The sequence below is a fragment of the Myxine glutinosa genome, chromosome 2, assembly GCF_964187855.1.
Source record: "Myxine glutinosa chromosome 2, kmMyxGlut1.1, whole genome shotgun sequence".
Taxonomy (NCBI): Eukaryota; Metazoa; Chordata; class Myxini; order Myxiniformes; family Myxinidae; genus Myxine; species Myxine glutinosa.
In genome coordinates, this window is record NC_136262.1 from 31,199,677 (window position 1) to 31,224,790 (window position 25,114).

General features: G+C 43.3%; 1 protein-coding gene across 1 annotated transcript in view; it reads right to left on the minus strand.

Moving 5' to 3' along the window:
- GRHL2 (grainyhead like transcription factor 2) overlaps positions 1-25,114 on the minus strand; it is a 70,900-nt gene that overhangs the window by 5,384 nt on the left and 40,402 nt on the right. Inside the window, exons 8-12 of the mRNA XM_068108472.2 lie at positions 8,120-8,214; positions 4,580-4,738; positions 1,027-1,114; positions 742-881; positions 392-429 (exon numbers count right to left, since the gene is read on the minus strand). Of these exons, the coding sequence (XP_067964573.1) occupies positions 392-429; positions 742-881; positions 1,027-1,114; positions 4,580-4,738; positions 8,120-8,214 (520 nt within the window). The remainder of the gene's footprint in view (positions 1-391; positions 430-741; positions 882-1,026; positions 1,115-4,579; positions 4,739-8,119; positions 8,215-25,114) is intronic.

Consider the following 25,114-nt stretch of genomic DNA (forward strand, 5'->3'; position numbering starts at 1 on the left):
GGAACTTCAGAGCCTTGAATGAGGCCAGGAGGAGGAATTGGAGATTAAGGAAAGCAGGTTTAGGAGACAATCCATAACATCCACCAAATCCTAACATTAACCCTTATACTCGCAGGTTGCAGTGTTTCCTTCCCTTCCCTCTCCTCTCTTTCCCAGTTCATTCCCTTGCTTGTGTCCAAAAGTTGATTTTGCTGCCTTATTGTCAGTTAATAACCCCCAACAGCTCTTCCATGAACCTCAATCTTGTTGAGAAATAAGAGAATTGCTTGTAGCCTCGTAATCCCTCTTGGCCTTCAATAAAATGGCGAACATTTTCACTCAATAACCAGGTTTAAAAAATTATTATTCGGAATGTTATTGAAATCCATATTGATTTTTCTGCAAAACTCACCCTTCCTTCTCATGTTCATCCTGGGCCATTGAGAACCCCTTCAGGGAGTGGTGAGGGTAAATAATAGGAGGAAGGACAAGGATAAAGAATAATTACAAGTAAAGAACGTTCCCAATAGACATGATCATCACATCAGCAGACATATTTGGAGAGGTTTCCACAAAGAATCCCCGAGACCATAACAAATACAGACGGGTTTAGTTACAAATGCAACTGCAGCTAGTCCGTCGTCTACATTGCAGGTTCACAATAAAAGCTCAACCACCAGGCACGAATAGCTTTACAAATACGCACGGTTACCTTAATCAGACCCACCTTGTTCAAATCAAACTGGATATTTGCAAACGCACCTGGTTGCCACGCTGAAAGCTGGTAAAGTGAATGTCTGGGATGAAAAGAACTGGCTGGGAACTAAGGTCCGATAGTGGCCTGAACAGAGTCATATCCGGACGCTTCGCTGACACCGCCAGATTAGGCTTCACATCAGATGCTTTGGGAGCGTAGGGTTGGGAGGAAGATAAAAAGGTGCATTTTGTGTTGATGCTGATGTGGGAAACATTACTACATAATCGAGAGATCTTTTCAAAATCTATCAAGTTAACCATATTAAGTACAAAGTCAAAGAAATAACTTACAGGAAGTTCCCTGAGCATTGGGGGGTGGCATTTTGCTCTTCTTGCGTTGCTGCTTTCGCTCCTCATCGCGAATCTTCCGTTCAGCACCCTGTAGTCAAGCCAGAGAGCATTTCGGTTCAACCACTTGTTGCCTGCATCTAAATGTTGTGTCAAATAATATTTTAAAAGGAGGCAACACGTATTAAATAAAAACACATACCTGAGTGATTGAACAAACTTTATTCCCCAAAATGAGCAACTACCGGAACGTTTAGGGTGAAATCAAGCGACACATCTACGAGTCTACGACAACAACCATCACAAAGACAAATAAGATGGAAAAACGGAACAGGCCAAGACGTTATTTGATCCAAGCGATTATTCTATCATTCGAGCATTTCGCAATTTTCGTTGAAAGTCGACCAAAAACCCTCATTTAATATGATAAACATCACAATGTAATGTGACATCCATAATCCTTCCTTTTATCCCGACGGTTCCATTTTGAGATCATGAACCGTGGAGGACATCTTATCTATTGGAGCACATCGGAACACATGCTGAACACACAAGGCAACATGTGATTAATTTCATATTAAAACTAGAACGGCACTCGGGAGAGCACATACCTCCGCCAGGCTGAACAGTTTATGTCTTGTATCCCACTGATGGGCCGGATCTGGATTCGGACCTGAACCAAAATGTAATGAGCTTGTTCTTGTCACCAAACCCACTCGTCCACCAAGTTTATTCATAACTCATCCATAACTTTTTGAAATATCACGTTATTTATCGCTTTTTGCCCCATCTCTCAATGGTGAAGAATCACATAAAAATCAAATAATTATCGTATCCGAATCCATATTCAGATCTTCACCAAAATCAAATGTATTTGTCCTTGTCAGACACCCAACCTGTCCACCAAGTTTCGTCCAAATCCGTCCACAACCTTTTGAGATATCCTGCTATGTATCGTTTTTAGCCCCATCTCCCAATGGTGAAGAATCACTTTAAAATTTCTAGTAGCCGAATCCGAATCCGGATCTTCACCAACATCTAATCATTTCGTCCTCGTCACATACACTACATCTCTGTCAAATTTCGTCCGAATCCGTCCACAACTTTTTGAGATATTTTGTTCACAAACAGACAAGACGACGTCATGCAGAGCACGATACTTGCAAAATACGCCCCCCCCCCCCCCCCCAAGCCTCCCCAAGAATTCCATTGATACAGCAAATTGTCCATTTCATCAAGATTAAAATTGACAATCTTTTTTTTTTTTTTTGTATACTGAATCGAGGCTCGTGAAAGAGCTTGATCAAAGCTCGGGTTAATAGCAAGAAAAGTGATGATTTTTCAGATGAAAAATGATGATTTTAGAAGGTTGACCTTGAGTTGACCTTTGACCTTTTGACCTAAAAATAGTATCCCAATTTAGTGACTCGATATGCAAATGCTGTTCAATTTGTTTCAAGTCAATCGGTTGAGAATTGACGGCTTTTTAGATGAAAATTGATGATTTTTTAAATTTGACCTTGAGTTGACCTTTGACCTTTTGACCTCAAAATAGTATGTTTCCCAATTTAGTGACTCGATATGCAAATGCTGTTCAATTTTCAAGTCAATCGGTTGAGAATTGATGGCTTTTTAGATGAAAATTGATGATTTTTAAAATTTGACCTTGAGTTGACCTTTGACCTTTTGACCTCAAAATAGTATTTTTCCCAATTTAGTGACTCGATATGCAAATGCTGTTCAATTTTCAAGTCAATCGGTTGAGAATTGACGGCTTTTTAGATGAAAATTGATGATTTTTAAAATTTGACCTTTTTGATCAAAATTCAAAATTAAATTCAACAGACCTTTGACCTTTTGACCTCAAAAATAGTATGTTTCCCAATTTAGTGACTTGATATACAAATGCTATTCAATTTTCAATTCAATCGGATTGAAAATGGCGAGTTTTAGAAATTTGACCTCCAGATGACCTTTGACCTCAAAATGAATAGGCTTCTCAATTGGGACGACTTATACAACGTGGTGAAGTTTCGTGACGATCGGTTTAGAATTGCGACCTGTAGGCCGTTGACAAACAGACAAACAGACAATCAAACAGACAGAACCACAAACGGAACCGACCAATATACTTGAAAAAATTTCGATTTTGCAAGTAATAAATAAACAGAATGGTAATAACAACTCAGGTTGAAAATTCCATAGAAACCAAAAGAGACTATTCCGACATTTCCATGGATCTTAATTGGAAATCACGGTTTCTATTGGTTTCTACAGGAACCAGTAGAGTTTCCAGTAGAAACCAAACCAGATTTGGTTAAAAACAATAGAAATCATTAGATGTAACTGCTCTGAAACCCATAGAAACAAATAGGAACCTTTAAATTCAACTGGGCGTGTAGAACCCATTAGGGTTAACTGGTCTGAAAACCCATAGACCAACCAAACTTCTTTAATTATATTTTGTTATAAACAAATACAAAACACACAGTTCAATATCGAGTTGAATTGAGAGAGCGGCTCGCGGAGCGGAGAGCGGATACAGTTCTCCCCAGAGGACCTGCGTTCGATTCCCAGTCTCAGCATGTAAATTTCCCACATATGTTGATTAGATATTTTCAATCCTGTTCATTTATATATTGGTGTTCTATTGGTCTCCTACTGGTCCCAATGACCTATTGGTTTATTATTGGTTCTTTCTACTGGTCCAGTATTTCACTTTCCTTATTTAAAGCAGTGGATCCTACTGGTACAATTTCCTATGGGATTTTTTATGGGATTTGGGATTTCCTATTTTATGGGATTTTTGGGGATTTTTTTATATTCACTATGGGACTTTATGGGATTTATCCTATTGGCTTTCTATGTTAGGGATTACTATACATTAGCCAAACATCCCTTCCTCTGTTTGTACGAGTTGAGTGCGCAAGCATCTTGGACATAAACTCCGTCATACAACAAACACGTTATACGTCTATGGTGGTGCATTTAGCCACATGGGTTCTATACAATGATGTAGGGTATTGTTCATAGCTAGTCGTGATTCGAAAATGAGGTCTCAACCAATTAGCATCTTAATGTTTTTTTTGTTTGTTTTTTTTTCAATTGTTTTTATGTTTTGCTATGCATTATGTTTTGCACTCTGTCAAAGCGTCTTTGGGCTCCCTGAAAAGCGCTATATAAAATAAATGCATTATTATTATTGTTATTAATGTTGTACATGCGACAGAAATGCATCAATATTCCATGAAACGGCAGGTGCTTTCTGTTTCAAGCGTTAAAAGGTGTACATCCTCCCGATGAATGTGAAATTGTGAACAAAATTCAAATAACCTTTGCTTGCACTAAACATTAAATGATGACGATGCATAATAAGAAATTATTTAACATTATCCAGGAAGTATTGGATTTGCTCGACGTACAAAACGAATGAGTCCTATCAAAGTCATACCAATTAACAGCCACCCCCATAACATTCCACCAACCCCCAAACGCTCTTACCCCTGCTTGCCTCCACCAAGGCATCTTTCTCGAATTTCACTCGCTGGAGCCTCACCTTGTCACAAAACACCTTGATTTGACACGAAGCACGGTGAATAGGCCGGTTGCTGCGATTACTGTAGCTGTACGTGTCGATCTGCAGGCTCAGTGGCAGCCCTTTGACACCTTTCTGGGATGAGAAATCCGTGCTGAGACAATTCACTGCAACAAAGATCTGCCAGGTGCGGATGGGTCGAGGGACAGGAGGGAAGCAGCAAAACTTGATTCCCAAACAAGGCCCGCATTTATAGGATATGGTAAGGTTCTTTAGTTTAAGGTCAGCCATACTGTTTATAGGATACGCATGTGCGGAAACTTGAAGGCAAATTTATTGCCATTGCCAAATAAAAAGAAAAATTACCACACCTGATGCGTGAATGCAAAACACACCAAATAATTCCACCCCAGCAGCCACACATGTATATTCTATCATGTATGACCGCCGCATGACTTCCCTCTCATGTACGACGGTAATATTTCACGAAAGCGTTGGGCAAGTGCATCATTGGCAGAGATGTTGGGACAAACTGCAACGTTTGAAGGAACCAACAAGTGCCTGAGGCCTTGTGTAGACATTCCGAAAGATTTAGCGATGGCGATGGACTGATAAGTAGTTCTATGTAAGACGAGACGCCTCACGCCGCCGCCGGGAACATTCCAGGGTGGCACCCACACCCAACCAGCCTGCCCAAACCGGCAACATGAGCACAGGACTAGCTTTGGAGTTTGCCTTTTCCACTTGAGCCATTCTCACAATGCAAGAAAAGGTGTTAAGCTCGAATTCGGCCTTCGCTAATTGGAATATAATGTTGGTGAATTGCTATACCTAGGTGGAAATAATCACATTTGATCAAAATTGAAGCACTACCAAATTTCAGGATCCATCCTGGTCTTTGACGAATAGGCAGGAATGCCTTTAATGGATGGACAACGGCATGACAAAGTGCGTGCAAGCTAGGCCTTTAACCTACCACACCCCGCTATAAATAACCAGTGATGCTTGCACATGCACAATCATGTCGTGCAGTGTCAGAGGAACTACTAGGCCATGGCACTCATCACCCTGCCACTTAATCATATAATGGGACAGGCCGGTGTCACAGGACTGGGTATCCGAGCAGCAAAGAAGCAAAACCTGTGGAACGGCATTGCGTGACACCAGCATAGCGCGGATTCACACCACTGGCAGCTAAAATAATTTGCTTTAGAGATTAAAAACACAACAACCTCAAGCAAAATCTTGACAAATGACTTTTACAGGAGAATCTTCCAATTCCTGTCTCCATACATCTACATGCAGGTTTTTTTTTTTATCTTGCTTTAAGATCATTTTACAATTTGAGTCCTCTCGTATTGTATTACTCACTCCTTTTGAGAATGTTTCTCCCTACCTTCATTGCCTCTCTCCTGTGATGTTTGTCATGAAATCCGACCGCGTTTTACAACCACACCCAACCTGACAAGTTCATTCTTACAACCCTGTTCACTTCGCTAGCTCTGATCACCTTGCTGGCCCTGATCACCCCGTCAACCCTGCTTGCCTAGTCATCTTCCCCACCCTGTTCACCTTGCTGGCCCTGATCACCCCGTCAACCCTGCTTGCCTAGTCATCTTCCCCACCCTGTTCACCTTGCTGGCCCTGATCAGCCCGTCAACCCTGCTTGCCTAGTCATCTTCCCCACCCTGTTCACCTTGCTGGCCCTGATCACCCCGTCAACCCTGCTTGCCTAGTCATCTTCCCCACCCTGTTCACCTTGCTGGCCCTGATCACCCCGTCAACCCTGCTTGCCTAGTCGTCTTCCCCAACCTGTTCACCTTGCTGGCCCTGATCACCCCGTCAACCCTGCTTGCCTAGTCATCTTCCCAACCCTGTTCACCTTGCTGGCCCTGATCACCCCGTCAACCCTGCTTGCCTAGTCATCTTCCCCACCCTGTTCACCTTGCTGGCCCTGATCACCCCGTCAAGCCTGCTTGCCTAGTCATCTTCCCCACCCTGTTCACCTTGCTGGCCCTGATCACCCCGTCAACCCTGCTTGCCTAGTCATCTTCCCCACCCTGTTCACCTTGCTGGCCCTGATCACCCCTTCAACCCTGCTTGCCTAGTCATCTTCCCAACCCTGTTCACCTTGCTGGCCCTGATCACCCCGTCAACCCTGCTTGCCTAGTCATCTTCCCCACCCTGTTCACCTTGCTGGCCCTGATCACCCTGTCAACCCTGCTTGCCTAGTCATCTTCCCCACCCTGTTCACCTTGCTGGCCCTGATCACCCCGTCAACCCTGCTTGCCTAGTCATCTTCCCCACCCTGTTCACCTTGCTGGCCCTGATCACCCTGTCAACCCTGCTTGCCTAGTCATCTTCCCCACCCTGTTCACCTTGCTGGCCCTGATCACCCCGTCAACCCTGCTTGCCTAGTCATCTTCCCCACCCTGTTCACCTTGCTGGCCCTGATCACCCCGTCAACCCTGCTTGCCTAGTCATCTTCCCCACCCTGTTCACCTTGCTGGCCCTGATCACCCTGTCAACCCTGCTTGCCTAGTCATCTTCCCCACCCTGTTCACCTTGCTGGCCCTGATCACCCCGTCAACCCAGCTTGCCTAGTCATCTTCCCCACCCTGTTCACCTTGCTGGCCCTGATCACCCCGTCAACCCTGCTTGCCTAGTCATCTTCCCCACCCTGTTCACCTTGCTGGCCCTGATCACCCCGTCAAGCCTGCTTGCCTAGTCATCTTCCCAACCCTGTTCACCTTGCTGGCCCTGATCACCCCATCAACCCAGCTTGCCTAGTCATCTTCCCCACCCTGTTCACCTTGCTGGCCCTGATCACCCCGTCAAGCCTGCTTGCCTAGTCGTCTTCCCCACCCTGTTCACCTTGCTGGCCCTGATCACCCCGTCAACCCTGCTTGCCTAGTCATCTTCCCCACCCTGTTCACCTTGCTGGCCCTGATCACCCGGTCAACCCTGCTTGCTTGCTCGACTAACCCTGATCACCCTCTCCACCCTGTTCTTCTTGTTGGTCTTGATAATCATATCGCCAGCTACAATGTCCCTGCTGGTTCTGTAAAGCCTGCTGATCTTGCTCACCCTGATTAGCATCGTTAAAGCTCACAACCATGCTTGTCTGAAAATAATCTTCCATATTTTATGTTTATCATAGCAGGTAAATAAACTTTAACCAAGTTCAAAATGTTGAAAACTTCCTCGTACAATGTACAGTACAAGCATGCAAGTCACCACCCTTCTGGTTAACAAAAGCATTAGTGCAAGAAGCAACTTGTTTTGAACATTTCACGCACTCAAACACAAAATATCTTAAGTTCTTAAAGCTTTTTTTTAAAGTTTGGAATTTCCATTGAAAACAAAATCTGATCAATTGCGATTTTAAATAATTTTAAACTTCAACTTGAAAACAAGAACTTATTTACACAAATTACGTAACAGAAGAATGTGTTTTTCATCTTGGACGTCGATTGGAAAATCCTTCCTGTTAACACACATTGTGGCTGTCACGTTTCGTTTAAACTAAATGTAAAAGAGTCACTGGGTGGGCCGACTCACCTTGGCCTCTTCGTTGACATCCCACGTGAAGGAGATGGCATTGTATGCGATCTCCTCAATGTTGCCGATGGTGTTGAAACTTTCTTTGTAGTCCGCTAAGATCAAGGGACACAAAATGAGGATATTTATCTCGATGTGTCGAACATGGGACACGCGATCATGAAACATAAATAAATGTTTTCCCAGCAACTGAAAAAGGCCACTGTGCAAAACAAAGGGTGATCGTAAGACAAAGCAGAATGTCATCTCAGATCGGTGGTACCTAAGTGTCGAAGCCTGCTACGTGAGGATGAAAACATGATTGCTGGTTTCACAATTTGTTATATTTGTGCTCTTTTGGTAAAACCGACACCCTTAAAATCTACAATTTAAAATGACGAGTAAAGACCAATGAACAACTAAAATAAGACTTCATCAGAGGCACTTTTGATAAAGTCAGAGATGGGGAAATGGAGAGAGAGAAAGAAGGACAGAGAGAGACAGAGGGAGACAGAGAGAGACAAAGAAGGACAGAGACAGACAGAGACAGACAGAGACAGACAGAGACAGACAGAGACAGACAGAGACAGACAGAGAGGGGAGAGAGAGAGAGGGGGAGAGGGGGAGAGAGAGAGAGAGGGGGAGAGAGAGAGAGAGGGGGAGAGAGAGAGAGGGGGGAGAGGGAGAGAGGGGGAGAGAGAGAGAGGGAGAGAGAGAGAGAGGGGGAGAGAGAGAGAGGGGGAGAGAGAGAGAGGGGGAGAGAGAGAGAGGGAGAGAGGGAGAGAGGGAGAGAGAGGGAGAGAGAGAAGACACACACATACGTGGAGACACACAGATGGAGACACACACACACACAGATGGAGATACAAAAAAACACACACACACACACACACACACACACACACACACACACACACACACACACACACACACACACACACACGAACATTGAGAAATCAGAGTTGGAATCAAAGAGCAAACTACAGTGAGATGCCATCTACGCTCGAGATGTACCAGTTTTATACAAAGATCCTCACGTTCTTATGTCTCTTGTCAATTGTTATATTCATGCAGACAAATCAGAACACAATACATTTAGACATGTTACAATAATAATCATACATATAGAACTAGCCTGTACAGCGGGCATTTCATTGGTAAGTTTGATGGGCACAGATTAATGGTATTACAGGGGAACAGAGGGGGAAAGCAAATGGCTGATCATTATAATCATAATCATCATCATAATCATTGCATACTCCAAAAGCAGTAAAGTGTCAGCGATGCCGAAGCAATCTCTTGGAAAGAGTTATGTTGTTATGTCAAGGTGGGGTTTGCTATTGCCATCCCAGAAATGTCCGATACAATCGTGGCAAAATTCCAGGTGGTTGTTGCTTGGTGATCCTGATGGCCACCAGGTAGATGAAGCTAATACTGAACAAATGAATGAAATTCAGCTCAAACCATGTACCGTACCCAAATTGCTACGGTAATTATACTTCGACTCAACAAATTGCAAATAGCACCGTGGAGACACAAAAACCGCAAAACAGAAGGTCCATCAGAAGGTCCGCAAAGGATCAGAAGGTCCACAAAACGACCAGAAAGGTGGACACTTGCGCGAAATAGATTACAACTTTACCTTTAATTACTAGTAAAACTAGCATTATGGACAAATGACAAATTGGAATGAAAGAAATAAAAAAACAGCAATGGTACATGAATACACCTGGCTTTTCTTCACTTCATTATCATTACCTCTGCAACCGAAAGTGGACAGAGTGGACAGTTTTCGCCCATGTCTGTCTGTCTGTGAGCAGGATATCTCAAAAGGTTATGGACGGATTTAGCCGAAATTTGATGGACAGGTTGGTTGTGTGACAAGAACGAACCGATTTGATTTTGGTAAAAATCCGGATCCGGATCCTATAATTTTAAAAGTGATTCTTCAAAATTGAGGTGCGCATGCAGATCCGGCCTATCCGTGGGATACAAAAAATGAACTCTTCATCCTGTTGGAGGTATGCATTCTACCGGGTTCCATTTAGTCTACCATTTGTTTATCAAAATTATAATCGATAAAGAGGTAAATACTTGTGATGAAATATTTGATCAACATCCCTCGACATCCGGATCATCCGGATGATCAACATCCCATCCCATCCGGATCCCATCCCATCCCATCCGGATCCCATCCGGACATCCCATCCGGATGATGTTTGATCAACATCCCTCGACATCTGTCCTTGAAGGTCTGGAGTAATTTTTCCCCTCAGCTGCATTGCCAGTATTGATATACTAGTAGGCCAGCACCCATGGGAACCCCACGGACATAGACAGGTTCGACATTTGGACATCTTGAGTTGGAGGCATGTAGAGATTTTCAAAATGGGTACTGGCAAAAGCTGGCAGTTCCAGAAATTATGTAACGTAAACAATCTATTTACTTCACATAATTTGTGGACATTTGAAATACGGTTTGTTTATAAACCCTGTATTTGCACATTATTCAGTCATGAAAACTCAGGCGTAAACTAAAATTACAAAAACCAAAGAAAACAAAAACCTTCCATTTTTTTTCGCCGGTGTTTTGCATAAAACGCAGTCACAAGGGGACAGGTTGAAGTTTTTATAAAGACTTCAACTATTAATCAAGGCTATTTTCCTTCCATGATACACAACGCATCGTTCAGTTTTTAAATATCCATAAACTGAAAATTTCACGTGAGTGCATGAAATTATTTGTGTGGTGTATAGGCAGTAGACCGCCGTCTCACTCGCTCTCAAAAATAATATACATTACCTAATTTCCACTGCATGGGTTGTAATCCAAAACCACCTTTCTTTGATCTGGTGTTGATTGCAGAAAGTATCGATGGACAGAAGGAGAAGATGAACAAATGGAAGGAATGTATGGAGACAAAAGGTCTGAAGGTGAATATCGGAAAAACGAAGGCGATGGCAAGTGGTAAAGCATGTGGTGAGGTGGAAAGAACTGGGAAGTGGCCCTGTGCTGTGTGCAGGAAGGGTGTCGGAGTGAACTCCATTCAATGTACAATGTGCGCTGAGTGGGTTCATCAAAAATGTAGTGGTCTGAGAGGGTCATTAACCAGTGTGGCAGCTACATTCAAATGTAAGTTGTGCACAGAGGGAGCTGCAGATGGAGGAAATGTTGAGTTGGATCTTGGAGACGGCGTGAAGCTGGAAGGTGTGAAAACATTTTGTTACCTAGGAGACATGCTGAATGGAGAAGGTGGATCAGACTCGGCAACGGTTGCTTGAGTGAGATGTGCGTGGAAGAAGTTTCGGGAACTGAGTGGCGTGCTGATGAGGAGGGGAGTGTCATTGAAGCTGAAGGGAAAGGTGTGTGCTGCATGTGTGAGAAGTGTTATGATTTATGGGAGCGAGACATGGGTAATGAATGGAGAGCAGCAACGAAGGCTGGAAAGAGTGGAAATGCGAATGGTTCGGTGGATGTGTGGAGTATCGTTGAGAGAGAGGAAGACAAATGATGAATTGTGAAAGATGATGGGAATAGAGCCTGTGATGGATGCTGTGAAGAGGAACAGGTTGAGATGGTTTGGTCATGTGTTGAGGAAGGATGAAAGTGACTGGTTGAGAAGAGTTATGGAAATGAATGTAGAAGGAAGTAGAGATACGGGGAAGACAGAGAAAGACTCGGCTAAAGATGGTCGAAGAAGAAATGCGGGCAAGGGGGTTAACAAGGAGAGATGCAGAAAATAGGGCAAATGGAGAGGATTGTCATGGGGACCACAAGGCTAACCCCCGCTCTAGCCGGGAAAATGGCCTTAAAATGCCTGTTGTTGTTGTTGTTGTATCAGAAGAGAAATTATGGATCATCACCAATATATCTGTTAAGAAGCATCGTATTGGTGCTACTTTGTTCATCGCTGTGGATGGAAGCCCGGTGTTGGACTAACGGTTAGGGTGGCTGGCTTAAGATCTTCGGGTCTTCCGTTTGAGGCCCTCACATGCTGGTGAAATAACACCAGGTGGGTTGACAGCTTACTGGAAATAGGGAGCACTGCATCAGCGGCACAGCCGTGCTCCCAGCAATGATAAAACCAGCAGCCACAGGCTGCATATAGAATAATAAGCCCGGGAGAGAAAGCCATGGCTAGCTAATTTTTTCAGCGCAAAACTATGGGGTTGTCAGATAACCTGGCCGCCGCATGAAGTTGAGGCACTGTCTATCGCTGTCACAACCAAGCATTTTCTTCCAGATATCATTCAGTCCCAGCACAAAACTTGGATCCTCACAGAGAGGAAGCCTTCTATTCAAGCATTTGAGAAGCTTTGCTGTGGCGAATTTTCAGCAAGTCTGAGAGTGTCTACATTCTTGTCGATAGTAAGTCGCTAACAGGCTTCCATCCGCCACTTGGGCTCTACAGATGTGCCATCCGGCTTTGCTAGTCAAAATGCCCTTTCCTGTGACAATCCTAATGACCAAGTTTGCTCATTCGTACACCGAACAAAAACCTGTGTTGTTCATCTATCCTCTACTAAACACATTTTTGCAGGTGTGTCAAAATTGCCCATCACAAACCATTCAGACTTCCCTCAGCAGTAACATGTTGCTTGAAAACGAATGTCATGAGACCTTATGCAATGCCTTATTGTGTTTATGCATCAAGCTCTGGCCATTGGATGGTCCATCTGCATAATTCGCACCATCAACGCTCCAGGCTTCCAGATACTCGTCAAGGATGAACTCCTCCACCAGTATAGGCTTTCAATAGAAATAGGTAGAGTCAAAAATTGCAACAAAAACCCTGCGGCTGAGAGAGCAATCCAAGAACTAGAGTCTGAGCTATGGCTCCAAGACCCATTGGGACACTGGCGTCACTAGGGGGCCGCGGGGGGTGCGGACCGCACCAGGTGACACTATCAGAGGGGGTGACACCAAATTTTTGCAGTGTTTCAGCAGAAATTTCTTAATTTTTATAAAAACATCCCTGTAGTTAGTTATAACAAAAACATTTCCCGTAAGCCCAGCTTACATGTATCAATATACCTACAAGGCTAAAACTATATGCTAATTTACTTTTTGAATCTCCTAATTCCGGTCAGAGCGGTCATTATTACCCAATTACAATGACGCTTCGAATCACGTGGTTTCGTCTGCACGCGCTGTTTTCGTTGCCGCTGGTGTTTTTAGAGTCGCTGCTTTTGTGAAGTCTTTATAAGTTTCACGATCTGGAGCATGATCATGTGGTGACGCGATTTGTAGCGGCCATGTTTGTTCTACGAACCGGAGAACATGGTGCTGAGAGTGAACACAAGTCTTGCGAGAGATTAATTCAGGATCCATAGTTGGTTTGTAATCACTAATCAGTAATCTCATTCGTTTCCTTGATACATAAAACGTTTATCACATTGGTCGTTTATAGGACATTTGTTTCTTTAGCTGGAAGAATTCGATTTGATGTGTAATCATTGTTAACGGTCCGTATTCGCCATTGCTGTTTTCTCGTACAGAACGACAAGAAGTGCAATTGTTTGCGTCGAAGCCGAAATTGTGAATTGCAATTTTTGTAGCTTGTAATGAGATCTGTCGGTAATTTCATACTCGTTTCTCAATTTGTAGTTTCACGGAGCCAACGAATAAACGGCTTCTGTACGAGACCCAAGGTTTCCTGAGATCTTATTTGCGCAGTGCTCCTCTATTACATAACCTGAACCTTAACGGTTACAATTACATTTAAGCAATTTACAACTATATTTATCACATATTTTTCTATATTTTTACAACTATATATTTTGTTTCAAATATTGCTAATTTGTCCTTTTTTTTATTGTGCAGGGATATTCTATCATGCCACATGGAGTGCATAAATCAATATCAAAGAGGCCAAGTGGATGCCAGCAAAGGAAAGCAAAAGAGGCAAGAATTACATCATTCAAAACACTTGCTGGATCCATGCTTCAATACGTCAAAAGACCGGATAATGGTCAGGGTTCATCAAAAGACACTGCTCGTCAGTCTCCAATTGATAAAGCTGATTCTTCTGATGCTTGCATGCATTCTGCAGAAGAGCAAGGAGTGGAAATGGCAGAATTTGAAGCAGAAGAGAGTGCTGAAAGTGACTCTAGCCATGATCTATCTATAATTCCAGTAATCTCTGTGTGTCTGTGTGTCTGTGTGTTTGTGTGTTTGTCTGTGACCGTTGTTTCTCGACAACCACGGGTCCGATATACTTGAAACTTGCCAGGTATATTGCTGGGGACCCGAGGATGTGCCTTTTCAAGGTTTCATATTAATCGGACAAGTAGTTACCGAGCTATGGCGATTTCTTTACCAAACTCCGCAAGCCGTTCGCTTTGGACCAAACCATTTCATGTAAATAGAGGGGGGGGGGGGGTTCTGTGGTCGTTGCGAATGGACCAAACCATTTCATGTAAATAGAGGGGGGGGGGGGTTCTGTGGTCGTTACTGCCACGTGGTTTCAAAGTTTTTTTTTGTTGTTGTTGTTTGCACGCATGCTTTTTTGCACGCACGTACGGGCACCCATGTACGGGCACGTCCTAGTACTGTAAATGAGATGAGTGATGTTAAGGAGAAAGATTTGCAAATTTCAGAGTAAAATCAGACGAATATGGAATTGCAGTAGAGAGAAGAGCCAGGTTCAAGAAGAGGATGGCAGGGGAGCAGGCAAGCGATGCTGGACGCACTCCGCAAGAAGAAAATAAGAGGGCAATGCTCGAGTGCATTGATCGCTTTCATTCTGAACTCCAGATCAAGAGCCATCAAGGAAGTAGCAGCCATGTTTGAGGCTGTTCAAGTGAAGTCTCATATCTGCCACTGAAGAAGAGTTAAAGGTGTCCATTCCAAAATTGACCACTTTCTATGACGAGGTATCCGAGAGTGAGCTTTCAATAGAAATATCAAGGCTGAGAAGGCACCTGAAAGCAGCAGGGATTGATCTGGAAGAAGCCAAAGATTGGGCAACATTAGACGTTTTGACATTCATAGCTGAATGGGACTTCGTGGAATCTCTCCCAACCCTTTCACGAAGCCTAAAATTATTTCTGACGATCTGTGCGTCTGTGGCTTCATGTGAGAGGAGCTTTTCAAAGCTGAAACTTATAAAGAACTATTTGCGATTTACCATGGGACAGTCAAGGCTTTCCGATCTTGCGATATTATCAATTGAAATTGAGTTGGCGAAAGAAATTGATTTCGATGAAGTGATTCACAAGTTCGCATCTTTGAAGGTCAGGAAAGGAAAGTTCTGAATTAGTGGAGATGTTCACCAAGTGCTGAAATGCTTGTGTATTTGTTCCTGTTTATTTTTATGGTATTATTTCATTTATGAGTATATTTCCATGTGCATTTGTCTACAAGTTCGACATTATTTGGGCCGTTATTGATTATGCAAACCTAATCCATTAATATATCTCATGTTATAATAAAGTTTAACGTTAAAATCAACATCATTTTGATGTAGTTCTTTAACGTTTTTACTTCGAATTCTATTGTTTTCTTACCGAATTTTCACTTTAACCACATGCAACTATGTAAATGTAAATACATTTAGGCTGTGCGTATGATATTTTAATTTAAAGGTGTAATTTTGATTTTGCTCGTTGTTTATGTCACGACTATTGCCATTACATTCAGTGATATACGGGAATTACGATTTACGAGAAACATTAGTACAAAAAACATTACGATGGATTCTGTATGGTCTGGTACGGGAGGAGGTCCATGGAGCAGGGGGGGGGGGGGGGGGGGGGTTGTGACACCATTAGTTACCGCACTGGGTGACACCAACCCAAGTGACGCCACTGCATCGGGAGACACGGTGTCACCCCTACAGCTGTCAATTGCTAGCACTCGTTTGAACTCTCGGATTCGAGCCAGAGACCTATCTGTAAGGGAGAAGGGGGCAAAATGGGACCAGTTCTCCAAAAGTCAAATAACCATGATCGACCAGGACCTGATTCTTGAATATTCAGCAAAAAGACGACCATCCTTATAGTGAGAGATCCAAGGTACCATCGTCTGGCACATTTCCTGGAGTTCCATCAACAGGTGTCAGTGATCTTTTGTATTTACACTCTGATGGTAACAAATCCCAGGCTCATGATATATACATGATATCTAGCAGTCACTAGTCACTGTTGAAGGGATATGGTGAACCTTGAGGAAATTCACTGGATTCTTATCATGGCAAAAACATTGACTGCTACAAAGTGCCTTGATCAGATCCACAGCCGATTCATATCCTCTGAAATGCTCTGTGACCGTCCTCTTCAGACGAAGAAGATGATAGGCCCCCAGTTCCGGCTGTACCTCCAACAAAAAGCCTACCTCGCTGACACACCCCTTGCCTTATACCAACTCACCCTCGTGAAGTGCAACAACACTCAATGAACAGTCATGTTCTGGTGCACATGCTGAGGGCCACAACAGTCCGGGTCCCTCCTTACATAGATCAGAGCGTCAGCACTCTCTTTCCCAAGCATCTGAGGTATTTCATTTTGGATTAAATGTCCTGTGTGCTTGTAATTTGGTTTCAGATCAATTCCAGTGGTGAAGTCACGTTTCATCACCATGTACCAGATGAATGATGAAGCCAGCTGGATACATGTTTAACGGCTTGAGAAGCACGCAGCTCTTGATGGTGAGTGCTGAGTTTTCTGGAGACCACATTTTGCTGAGACATTGAACATGTTCGTACAGATGGGTTAAAAATGCTACTTTGAGAAATTCCAAGTTCTGTCGATATTTCTGCAAAATGAACGCATCAATCTTCTATTAGTATTGCCTCAACCTAAGCAACGTTTGTGGGTTGCTTACATCTGCCAACTATCCTGACCTGGGATCATCTTCAGGAGACTCGCATCAACGCTTAAAGTCAGTCACCCATTTGACGACCGTATGGAATCGAAGGATGCATTTTCAGCCACCACGTGTTTGGAGATTTCTTTAGAGCTGCACCATCTTTGCAACAAATTTGACGACCCCCTCATATAAACAAGCACACACAAGTTTATAATGTGCAAAATACAGCAGCTCTCGGCGGAATATCACCAGTCTGAGAACATTTTGTGTACCCCTCCCAGATAATCATCATTCTGATTTAATTATAATCATCACCACATCAGCGTTTCATATTCCACTTTACTCCTTGTTCTTTTTTTTTCGCCATAGATAGACAACAAGAGGGCATTCTCTCAAAACTATTTCAGGGAAGAAGTCACCTGGCTGTGAGGAAGGAAAGTTTTTTTTTTTTTTTTTTTTTTTTTTTTTTTGTTAGTAACAACGGTCGAGGATTGGAACCAGTCTCCCGCAGCAGATTATTGAACCAGACACAATTGTGAAATGTAAAAATGTTTTAGAAAGTCATTGGTGAGAGGAAAGGTTTTGTGCTCCGTAACCCTCACACATGTGCACAGAGTATGAACTACCGCAGAAGTGATCGGGAACCACAGTACACAACCTTTAATCCCATATAACGATGACGACGACGATGATGATCGGGCCTCATGGAAGACCAAGGTGATGGAGTGTGTGAACTAACAGTATGGCAGAGGCAACTCTTGGCCACAATAAGCCAGGCAATTAACAAACAGGAAAAGAAGAGGAGAGAGAGAGAGAGACAGAGAGAGAGAGAGAGAGAGAGAGAGAGGATAGAGAGAGAGAGAGGACAGAGAGAGAGAGAGAGAGAGAGAGAGAGAGAGAGGATAGAGAGAGAGAGATGGAGAGAGAGAGAGAGGATAGAGAGAGAGAGAGAGGATAGAGAGAGAGAGAGGATAGAGAGAGAGAGAGAGAGAGGATAGAGAGAGAGAGAGAGAGGATAGAGAGAGAGAGAGGATAGAGAGAGAGAGAGGATAGAGAGAGAGAGGATAGAGAGAGAGAGAGGATAGAGAGAGAGAGAGGATAGAGAGAGAGAGAGAGGATAGAGAGAGAGAGAGGATAGAGAGAGAGAGGACAGAGAGAGAGAGGACAGAGAGAGAGAGGACAGAGAGAGAGAGAGAGAGAGAGAGAGAGAGAGAGAGAGAGAGAGAGGACAGAGAGAGAGAATAGAGAGAGAGAGGATAGAGAGAGAGAGGATAGAGAGAGAGAGGATATAGAGAGAGAGGATAGAGAGAGAGAGAGAGAGAGAGAGAGAGAGAGAGAGAGAGAGAGAGGACAGAGAGAGAGAGAGAGGACAGAGAGAGAGAATAGAGAGAGAGAGGATAGAGAGAGAGAGGATAGAGAGAGAGAGAGGATAGAGAGAGAGAGGATAGAGAGAGAGAGGATAGAGAGAGAGAGAGGATAGAGAGAGAGAGGATAGAGAGAGAGAGGATAGAGAGAGAGAGAGGATAGAGAGAGAGAGGATAGAGAGAGAGAGGATAGAGAGAGAGAGGATAGAGAGAGAGAGAGGATAGAGAGAGAGAGGATAGAGAGAGAGAGGATAGAGAGAGAGAGGATAGAGAGAGAGAGGATAGAGAGAGAGGATAGAGAGAGAGAGGATAGAGAGAGAGAGGATAGAGAGAGAGAGGATAGAGAGAGAGAGAGGATAGAGAGAGAGAGAGGATAGAGAGAGAGAGAGGATAGAGAGAGAGAGAGGATAGAGAGAGAGAGAGGATAGAGAGAGAGAGAGCGAGAGAGAGAGAGAGAGAGAGAGAGGATAGAGAGAGATAGAGAGAGGGAGAGACTTGACTTTTTAGACTTTTTATTACAAAAATATAAAAATACAAGCCAGTCGGTGAAGATACTATTCAATACAAGCACAATAATCGAAAACACAGAAAAGAAAAAAAGATAATAACAGGAAAGGAAAGGAATTCAAAAGAGTACAATGAACTAGAAAAGAAAAACAACAACAGAAAAACTGACCACACACTGATTCAATCCAAACAAACCTACAAATATATCATTAATTCATTCTCCTGCACCATGCAGATCCCATCAAAACACCAAATGTTCATAAACTCATCAATACATTTCTTTCTTTCAGAAACACAAAATTCACGTTTGAGTCTTGCAGATATCAAGGCATTACAAAAGAACAAGACATCACATTGCCCAATCGGCTTTCCTTTCAGTTTTTCCTTCCTCGATAAATAAATTGCCATTTTTGTCGTGGCCACTAAAAACAAAAACAACATATGTACATGTTCTTTCATATCATTGAAACCAAAAAGAAATGATTGCAGAGAAAAAGTGATCTTCATTTTTCCAGCCATGTAGTTCAGCCATTGAAATAAAGGTACAAGCCTTGCACAATCAACATACGCATGGAACACATCCTCTGTGCAAACACAGAACGGGCAACACGTAGATGTGGGCGCGAAATGACTCACTAATTTATTAGACGGAATGATCCAGTGTATCATTCGCCACTGGAGATCACCTGTCCTTTTGCTTACCAGCTTACTGTATATTGATTCCCATGCAGGCTCAGATAGGATTCCTTCCGGCATTAGCCCTTTCCACCTTGGCCACTCCATTTAACGGTGAGTTCCCAAGCAGAACTGCAGTACATAAAGGATACAGGTCTTTACTACTGCATTTCTGAAAAAAATGTTTTGTCCCTCACTAATTGGCGGCAAGTCTCCGTGACTAGGCTGTACCAATAAACCAGGAAATTGCCAGTCATTGGATGTCACCAAAACTTCCTGGGTCCATCTTAGTCCAAGTTGGAAGCTTTTCTTTACTATTTCCTTTAGGACTCTTCCAATTATTCTGTTTGACCATATTCCAGTCATATCAGCACCGACTTCCACCCCCAACCAGAATCATGGCGGAGGTCCAACACTTTGATTATGCCTGCTGTAATAAAGTGTTGATAAAAGTCTCGGCTTCTTGGTATTGCAGGAAACAGCGGGTTGTAAAAAAGGGGTTCTTCCACAAACATGTTTGTAGCATCGGTTTCTTGCTGGCGACTAGTCGAAAGGCTTTGCCAGGCATTCAGAAGGCTCTGATAGAATGATGGTAGATGAGATGTGTCGACATGTTGGAGTTGGATTAAGAAATGTTCAAGGCCGTATCAAAGCCCGCTTGCTTTTCGCAGCATGTGATAGGCCAGAAGTCGGCTTGGCAGTCGTTCCTTGTACAGCAACTGCTGTATGGTACACAGCCGAAAAACCATGATACGACTTTTTATGTCGATCAGTCCCTGGCCACCTTAAAACAAGGGGCTACATATGACATTTGGTAGTAACCAATGGTAACCACTCCAAAAAAAATCCACTAGTAGCCTCTAGTAGTGCCTCCGGCGGCTGAAGGCAGATAAACCTATGCCACAGGGAGGAAGCCACCAAATTATTAACCACTAGAACCCTGCCTTTGTAGGAAAGGTGGGGCAGAGCTCGTTTCCACAGTCCCAATCTTTTTTTGACATGCTCAACAATCCTGTCCCAATTTTTGAAGACGTAATGTGGAGATCCCATGAAAACCCCATGGTATTTGACTCCGTCTTCCACCCATTTTAACTTTGTTGGTAGATGCACAGGTGGTACCTGCACTCTTCCAGGTGGAATGTTCTTGAGACAGGGAATCCATAAGGCCTTACTCTTGTCCCAATTACACTTCAAAGAAGAAGCGAGGCAAAAAAGATTTAAACATTCAACAAGTGCTGGGATATCACTCTCCTTCTTCACAACCACACAGACATCATCTGCATAAGCCGATACAACTACTGAAGGACTCCCAGGGGATACAGTCACTCCTGAAATATTTTTCCTAAATAAAATTAGGAGTGATTCCATTACCAAGGAAAATAATAACCCAGAAACCGGGCATCCTTGTCTCACCCCTCTTTGAACCTGTACCGGAGAACTGAGTTCGTTATATATTTTAAATAAACTAAATATATTGTTGAACAACAAAGTCACGTAGGCCCTAAAATTGGCACCAAAGCCACATGCTTCTTGCACACGATACAAAAAAACATGATCAACACCATCAAAAGCCCTTTCCAAATCAAGGAATATTATCCCAAAATCTTTTTCCAAGCAATCACATTCCATTAAATCTCTGATCAAAAAAATATTATCACAAATAGATCTGTTTGGGATGCAGCAATTCTCATCATGGTGGACTAGATCACCGACTACCGTCTTCAACCGACTGGCCAACACTTTTGACAATATTTTGTAGTCTGTACAAAATAACGAGACCGGCCGCCAATTCTTTATCTGTCGTATATCTCCAGTCTTTGGAATCAGCGACACCACTGCTCTTCTGAAGCTCAGTGGGAGTTCTCCAAGCACCAAGGATGATTCCAGGACATTCAATAATTCAGGGCCCGAAAGGTCCCAAAAAGCCAAGAAAAATTCTGCCGGTAGGCCGTCAATCCCAGGAGCTTTCCCTGAGTCCATTTCAGTTAGGGCCCACGTTAGCTCAGGCAAAGCAATTGGTGAATCCAGGCCCAGGCACTGAGGCTCAGTTCGGGATGAAAGGTGAGAAGTTAAAAATTCCATGGTTTGCTCACAAACATTTTGTTTTGCATAAACTTTTGAAAAAAACTCTCTAATGCACAACCTTACATCTCCAGGGTTGGCAATCATGCATGTTTCCCCTAAAGTCTAGTACAGAGAAAAAGGTTTTGGGTGACTTATTTACAAAATCCATTTGGAAAAAAGATTTACTCGGGGTGTCTATAATATACCACCTTTAGAGGCCATTTTTCCCCGCAAGCGGGGGTTGGCCTTTTTCGGGAACCGTGGTTGTTGTTGGTTTTTTGGTCCCCTTTTTGAAGCAATGTTTTACGGCCGGATGCCCTTCCTGACGCCAACCCTTTTTGCTGCCTTTAACGACAAACAGGGAATTACCAGTGAACTGGTACTCAATTAGCCGACCTCGGAAGGATGACAGGCTGAGTCAACCCCCCTGGCGTTAATTCAGCAATCGACCGGGATTCGAACCCAGGATCCTAGGATCCTAAGCCGGCACCCTAGCCGCTAGCCCAACACCAGGTGTCGGATACCTTTAAATTGTTTATTCTTAATCTGATTAACAGGCCTGCTGCTTTCTCCTGAATCAGCTCTCTCAGTTGAGCCTTCTTTTCAACCAATAACCTCTGGTCTCTTCTGTTATTATCTTTAGCCAGTTTACACTCTAACCGTATAATATCAGCTTCTAAACAAGCCATTGCTATATTTTTTACATCAGTTTCATTTGAAACAAACTGCTGACAAAACACTCTAATCTGAGCTTTTGTGTTATCCCACCATAATGCTAAAGAAGAGAAAGAGGGCTTTTTTGAAAGTTGGATGACCCAAAAAGCACGGAAGGCGTCTTTAAACAAAGCATCTTCGAGAAGACTGGTATTGAATTTCCAGTATACACTTTTGCGTAAGGGTTGAGGGAAAAAGAGGCCCATGGTAACTAAATGATGCTCAGAAAACAAAGATGGAAAATGATTTGGAGAGATAACCGCATTCCTGAACTGTGAGTTTATGTACCAACGGTCAAGTCTAGCGAAGGTCATTCTCCCATTGGCACATCGTCCCCAAGTATACTCAGATTTGTTGGGGTAATGTAGCCTCCATGTGTCTAGCACACCCACTGCCGAAAAGTAATTTAACAAATCAGTACTACCTTCGGGATGAGGTTCTGCTGTATTTCGGTCTATACTGGGTTTAAAGGTGAAATTAAAGTCACCCCCCATGCAAATACAATTATTGAGATCTATCGAATGTGTCAAATCAAAGATGAAAAGAAAGCTCTTCATTCCACACTCTCACTTGGTGCATAAACGTTGAATAGTGTAAACCGAAAATTATTAATGACCAGTTCCAATGAAATAAACCGGCCTTTAATCAACTCCTGGAAGAGGCATGACTCAGGTACTAGGCCTGGTCTGAGTAAAAAGGCCACACCAGCAGAAGAAGAAGACAAGTTACTAAAAAAACATTGTCCCTTAAAGAGGCGACACCAGTCGTACTCCACATTTTGAATTATATGGGTTTCCTGGAGTAAGAGTACATCAATTTTCTTGCGCTCAAATAAACTTTTCAACTGAACCTGGCGGTTTTGGCTTGCATCTCCGCCGTTCATATTTGAGGTTCCAAAGGTGATTTTTTTTTCATGGATTATCAAAAGGCTTGAGCGGTTGTTGGGAAATCTCGCTCCCTGCTTTTGTAACAGCCTTTCTAAGCCGATGAAACAGCGACCTTGTGAAATGAAATTCATCCGGCTTCCTAATTATGTCCTTTACAGCCTGGATGAATGAAATTAAATCAGGAAAATGATCTTTTACAATCACATTTCGCTGTCAGTAGGTGTCATTTAGAAAAGAAATAATAAGTTGAGGGGCTATGGATGACTGATACCATGAAGATTGAGACAACTCAGTCATCTCAACTTCATCATCTGAATCTGACAAATCAGAAACAGCTCCGCCCGGGTCACATATATCAGTCTGCGCCGTCCCCATTTTGATTCCCGCCAAGTCCGAAGATTTGCTGGAATGTTCTATTGTAGAGTCATCTTCACTCTGGTACCCGGGACATTCAGCATGAGCTGAAATCTCGGCTTCACCCTCCTGTGGGGAGATGTTCACTGGCTCAGTTGATGAACCAGTGTCATGATTTAGATCTTGCATTGATAAAGAGGAGCTTGGGGCTGGGGCTGAAACATTACCATTCTGCTCGGTCTCAGCAGGTAGTGAAGGTGGCGGCTCACTAATGAGCTCACCATCATCTTTAGTCTCACCATCTACTTTTTCTCCCAAATTTTCGGTGCTGCCCGATAATGTTTCAGAATTAATTAATTCAAGTTCCTTCTCCCTGGTGTCAATACAGCTTGTGGACACCTGAGAAAGACGTTTAGGGGTTTATTCACCCACACTGTCTTTATCCAACACTACCTTTTTCAAAGTAATGTTGGAGTTACAAGCACCAGGTGCTCTTCGTTTTTTTGTCACCACAATGGGATCTTCTTCCATCTGCTCACTGCACATAGCATCTGCTACAACAGGTGGGTTTTCCGGGATTATTTCATTATTTACCGAATCAGCGGTGTTGTCGTTTTCACTAACACGAACAGGAGTATCATCACTACTCCTCGTGTGCGAGGGAGCGGCGGTAGGAACCGTTCGGGCATTTCGATTTACCTTGTTTCGTACGTTAGAGACCGGGGTGTTATCTCTTTTACAATCAGCGTCACTATGACCTGCTTCACCACACCTTACACATGATACCTTCGGACAAAACCTTTTCACGTAGCCAAAAGCTCCGCAATGAAAACATGTTAATGAGGCCGATGATGCATACATCTGGTACTCATGGTTGTTCACCTTTACCTTGAACGTGATGTTTAACCCCGTGTCATCGCCTCGATCCGGAAGCACCATATACACCTGCCGTCTAAAGCTCATCATGTGTTTAACACGTTCATCATGAGACCGGAGCAGAATCATTGTGATTTTCGACACCACTGTTCCGTATCGGGACAAAACGGACATCAGCTGATCACAGGTTATAAATGGAGGTACATTAGATATGACGACTCTCATCGACCGAGTGTCCATAGGCGACGCCAAGACAAAGAGACCTGTCTCTGTGGTTAATCCCGCACTAACAACATTGTGAACGAATTTTTCATCGGACACAAATACAACAACTTTTTGATTCATTCTCGACGCTGCTCGTACATTCTCACAACCGATTATTTTCCCCACCGATAAAACAACGTCCTCGGTGGAAGTTCCTTCGGGTGGAACACACACAAATGCATGCTTCCTTGTTAAGTTGTCGAACGCCTCTAACCCAGAGCGTGTATTCGCCATCCCAGCGAATTAACACCCCCCCCCCCCCCCCACCCCACTTGTCCGAAAAGGACAAGAAGGTACCAAACCGAAATAAATCGCACTAAAATAAATAACAAACGCGCATTATGAGCACAAAAAGGCTTACAAAGCGTCGTCGAAGCCGGTAGGCCGCACCCAAAATGGGTGCGCTCTCAATCCTCTCTCTCTCTCTCTCGAGAAGACAAAGGTGTAGGAAGGATGAAAACAAAACGCCAAAGTACACAGGATGGAAAAAGAGAGGAGGGCA